The sequence below is a fragment of the Dendrobium catenatum genome, unplaced genomic scaffold, assembly GCF_001605985.2.
Source record: "Dendrobium catenatum unplaced genomic scaffold, ASM160598v2 fragScaff_scaffold_665, whole genome shotgun sequence".
NCBI classification, from domain to species: domain Eukaryota; kingdom Viridiplantae; phylum Streptophyta; class Magnoliopsida; order Asparagales; family Orchidaceae; genus Dendrobium; species Dendrobium catenatum.
In genome coordinates, this window is record NW_021319127.1 from 2,811,335 (window position 1) to 2,816,777 (window position 5,443).

The 5,443-nt window shown below is 35.1% G+C and overlaps 1 protein-coding gene across 1 annotated transcript; it reads right to left on the minus strand.

The window, feature by feature from the left end:
• Positions 1–4,688: 4,688 nt before the first annotated feature.
• On the minus strand, positions 4,689–5,242 carry LOC110092160. Its single transcript, XM_020816576.2, has one exon. It carries the CDS (start codon positions 5,151–5,153, stop codon positions 4,914–4,916), a length of 240 nt encoding a protein of 79 aa, XP_020672235.1. The 5' UTR covers positions 5,154–5,242; the 3' UTR covers positions 4,689–4,913.
• Between the last annotated feature and the right edge of the window lie 201 nt (positions 5,243–5,443).

Consider the following 5,443-nt stretch of genomic DNA (forward strand, 5'->3'; position numbering starts at 1 on the left):
ATTTTACAAATCAGAAAGAAAATCATTTCGATCAAGGTCTAAAATTATTAAAACTTGATTTTAAATAATTTTTTTACTGCTTTTTATTATAATTTTTTTTAATCGAAAAAATAATGTTAAAAAATTATCTAAGGCGACCTAAGACTTTCATACAATTTTGAAATAAAAAAATACAAAAAAAAAGTTTGACAGCATGGGCCCACCGATTGGACGCCCATCAGGCTCAGTCTGCTGGCGCTATGGCCTAATCACGAACGCCATACTGTAAGGCCCACTAAGGTCTGTAGCTGGGATGGCCTCAATGTCTGATAGTACTTGCAGCCCGTTGGAACTACCAAAAGCCAGCCTCTTTTTTTCCTTTTAATAAAAATCAACGACTTAGCTTTAGTAGTTGTTAAGGACTAATATATTATTTATATAATAATAATAAAAAAGTTCATTAGTTATTTATCTAGTTAAGACCAAATTGTCTTACGAGTCAGCTTGACTCACACTGAAAACCTTAACCGAAAGGCCAAAGCCTTTCAATTGATACATGTTGTAGACAATATCATCAACAATTAGGTTGCTATACATAATTGATGCAAGTCGTTGTCTATAAGCTTGATGCATGTCGTTGGCGCCAAGGCTTATACCCACCAAATTTATCATTTGTTGTTGTTCATAATATTGTTGTACGTCTTCACCAATCCAACTGGCACACGCATTATTGATTCCAACTTCAATTCTCGATATTAGTAATTGATCAAACTAGACATTTTAGTCTCGAATATCCTCTTTTTAAAGAGAATGATATAATAAATCATAAAAGATTTAATGAAAATAACTACAACAGTTTAAAATTCCTCCAACTATCATGGATTTTATCATTCCCAATTTTTTTTTGCTATATTGTATCAATATATTTTGAATTATGAGGAAGAATGTTATTTATAAGTTATTGTTGTGACCTTGAATATTCACGGCGATGGAGAAATATAAAGTTTAATGTCTTAGCTTTGTACGAAGATCCAGCACGCATACAGATAAAGGAGAGATGATGCATTATTTATAAGAGACCAAGATTTTTATGTGAAAAATTCTAAAAAGGGGAAAAACCATGAGGCCTCACCCAGTTTGAATGAATCACTATTATTTGCAGTCGATTACAAATAAGGTCATTCCTTGTGGGAATGCCTTGGCTTGATTTAATAAATACACATCATATAAAGTGAATTATATGATGGGACTTGAAAAGATCATTATTGATATATTTGTTTGTTCGGCAGAATCATAATCGGCGGGCGACAGAGGTCGAAAAGCTCATTTTATGGCGATGAAGATCGAAAGGATCGTAGTCTCCAGTGATAGAGATCGGAAGGACCGTTGTCTTGTGACAGAGGTAAGAATGACCATAGTTCGACGGAAGTCTGATGTTTGATAGAAATCCAGTGACGAGCGGAAGTCCTGTATCAGATAAAAGTTGGACAAAAATACGGTGACGGGCATAAGTCCAAAAATGGGCAGAAGTCCGACATCGGGTAGAAATCCGACAACATGCAGTAGTCCAACGTTGGGTAGAGTCTGGTGACAGGCGAAAGTTTGGGGTCAGATAGAAGTCCAACGAAAGTCCAACGTTTACTGGAGGCTGGATAGAAAACTCGGAGTTTGTCAATGGCTGGGTAGAAGTTCGATGTCACTTGGCGGCCAGACGGAAGTCTGGCATCAGTCAACGGTTAGGGAGAAGTCCGTCGGTAGTCGAGGAGGAGTCTAGTGGCAAGAGAACTCTTCCTTCTCTTCATTCTCTCCTTCTATTCCTTCTCTTGTTGCTTGGACCCCCTTCTTCCTCCCCTCTCCATGAGAAATGAAGGGTCTATTTATAATTTTCTAAGAGTGACATGACTAGTAAATAGGAGGAAGATCGAGGATAATTTGGAAGTGGTTTGAATGGACGGCGGATGTTGAATCCCTTGATTGTACGTGGAGTATTTATCAGGCATTTTAATGTCTTAATGGTATCAAAATTTGATGATCTTAGGTTCGTTGGATTCGTCTCGTCAAGCCACACGATTCGACTATAAGCATGTCACATTTGGAAACTATTTGGTAATTCAAATTATGGATTGAACCATCCAAAGGAGCTTTGGATCTTTGATTTAGACTCATTTGGGCTCGGATTGAGTTGAATTTGGTGCTGTTGGGTTTGTATTTTCGAGACATTCATTTACATGATAAAAGAGATTTGAACAAGTCATCAAAAAGAGAGTATTTAATATAATGTCATCTTAGCTTTAATAAATTCAAGCACACGCGATCAATGATCTTATGATTTTTATATGAAAAATGTATCAATGCCTTATTATTATTATTTTGTTTAAAAACCATTTTAAATATTTATAGTACTAGTTATAATAGTCTATAGGGAGAAGGAGATGTGCTAAATCTAACTGCGCTTATGACTCTCTTTCTTCTTGTGGATGTCAAAGAAATGCAAATAATCGGCAAGAACAAGTTGGAATCCCAATCATTATAAAAAAAATTAAGGTTTTATTTAGGACGACTATTTTATTACTTTTTAAAATAACTTTTTGTATGAAAATTTTTAGTTAAATATTTTTTTATGCTAACAATTTATTTTAAGAAGTAATAAGAAAGTCATTCTAAATGAAGCTTAAGTAGTGGCTCTGCTCATAAATATATATATTTTTATAATTCTAAGTTTTATGACCATTTTGCATGTTCATAGTACCACCAATATTAATAATTGTATAAATTTAATTAAAAATTTATCAAAAAATTTGATATATTTTCAGTAGATCATTTGTTGATATATTTACTAATTATTTTGGTGGATAAATTTTGTCAATATCCTATTCAAAATCAAAATAGAAATCTCACCGTAATCTAATTCTTCCTTCATTTTAGCAATCCCTTTGTGTGAGGGCATTCCTTTGCTGGCTCCCTCCTGAACAAAGCTATAATCATTGATTTCCATCATTGCTCACTATCATCAATCATTGCTCGCCATAAATGCTATCATTTTCCATACCCATCTCTCATTCATTATCATTTACAATATTCAAACTTTGTAGTCTTGCCCCCAGAATATAGTGGGAGGAATTTTTTTAAGTAATGTGTGTGTGAGAGGGAAAATTATTGTGTCTATGTTCGGATTCATTCGAACATTAATCTCGACGTGCCACATCACCCAAATGCATCGAAACCTGATGTCCTGATGTTTTTGGGTGACATGACGCATCTGAATTGGATGTCCGGACGTAATAATTCTCCGTGAGAGAGAGAGAGAGTGTGTGTGTGAGAGATTAAGATATTATAGGAAATTAAGGTTTAACATTTCCTTAATTTCTAGCATCAAATAATTAATGAGCCTTTCATTTTGTTTTGTTGAAATTGAAGATTTTCATTATGTGTTAGGAAACGATTAATCAGACACAAAAATAAATAAATTATGATATGCAAAACACAAGCGAACATAAAAGATTTATATAAAAAATTCAAATATGAGAAAAACCATAGGGGAGGAGGGAGAACAAGCAGCATTCCAAAAGTATCTTTACAGCCAAAAATTGTTCTGGCGACACTGCCTTGGAAAACCCCATCGGGAGCACTGCCCCTTGACCTTGTGACCTAACCGAGTAGATCAAACCTCGCCAGGGGGAGCTGCCCCCTTAGACCCCTAATATATCTGCGAAGCGTATGACCGTCAAGGGCGTCAACCAACAAAGGTCAAACTAAATTCGTGGCAACTCCAGTATGGTAGTTTATTATACATGTGATGGCTTCATGGTATATTTAATAATATTATTTTGTTTAAATATTTTGATAAGTGATCAACTTAAATTAAAATATCTATGTAAACTGTAAACCGAATTTTCTTTTTGAAGATTAGATTTAATATCCATCGAGAACATGCTAATGGTCTTAACAAAATAATAAATTCAAGCATTAATATGACATTATCATATCAGCCAGAATTCAAATTGAGTGTTGTGCTCCAAGAGGGGCTATGGAGAGCTCTCTGAAGCTCTTAGGAGGACTCTTCTATAGTGTCTATATATCGGCAAATTATTGCGTCCAAAGTTCCGATTCGTCCGGACACCAATCCAGATGCTTCACATCAGTAAAATACATCGGGTCCCGATGTATTTGAGTGACGTGGCGCATCCGGATTGATTGTCCGGATGTCAGGTGACCGGATGCAATAATTCGCCCTATGTATCTCTCAAAAGTTTCTTTTAGGTGCCAATATTCTCTAAAATTCTCCTTAAAAAATCCCATTAGTGTTTTCTCTCAAGAAGTCTAATTCTTAACATGTTCATCTTGGAATACTCTCGAATCATCTCGAGAGTCCTTAAAATCCTCTCACATAACACAATTTTTCTACTTGAAATAAACTCCATGAACCCAAATTAAAGCTCGCTCAGCATCCTTCTCGTGCAAGTTCCAAAAAACATTCATTATGAGATATCATACTACAGGAAAATCATCTATTACAATCAGTAATTATCTAATTAGCAAACCAAACCAATTATCAAACAAATCTTCACAAGGTCATGGATCATATGATTCTAAACTCTTTCATTTATTTTATTTTTTTCTATATTTAAGAAACTATATGTGTTACCAATAATAATAATAAAGGAAGACACAAAGTAAGAAAAAAAAAACTAATATGGACCTTAAAAAAATCAAGAAAGTCTTTGAGAAATTTTATAATCACAAAAACTATCGATAAGTAGTAATAATACATTTATAAAGTCCCAAAACCTTATCAATAACATATGATATGATCATAACATCAAAGCACATACATTTATATTTATGTAGATTTTTATTAAAGAGAAGAGAAATTAAGAGAGAGAGAGAGAGAGAGAGAGAGAGAGAGAGAGAGAGAGAGAGAGAGAGCTAAGTAGTTAACGAAGATCGGAGAATTTGGATTTGATCCACTTGAAGCTTGATCGGACGGAGGATTTGAGCTTGCCTTCCATGGTAAAGACGTTGTAGGAGGCCACACGGCGCTTCCGCTTTAGCTCCGGGTCGCTCGGGCCTGACCTCGGCCCGTTGAAGCTGTAGGAGTTGTTCTTTTCGGGCTCATCGTCGTACCCGAAGTTCGTGCTGTAGCCCGCCGACGGGAACGACCGGCTCTTCTCCATCTCTCGATATCTCTTTAGCCTCTCTTCTCTGAGAGAGAGGGAGAGAGAGAGAGTGCGTGTGTGGTGGGAGAGAGAGCAGAAGAAGACTGGCAGAGAGGTAAATAGAGGAGATTATTAAGAAAATATTGTGACTCAGTTTTGATTTAAAAACTTATTTATAAACTGTATAATAATAAAATTTTAGGATGATTTTAATTAAAATTGGGTTAGAATTTATACTATTAGAGGCTCAAAGGACGGCAAATTTTAATTTTAATTTCTTTTATTTGAGAGAAATTTCGGCTCAATTT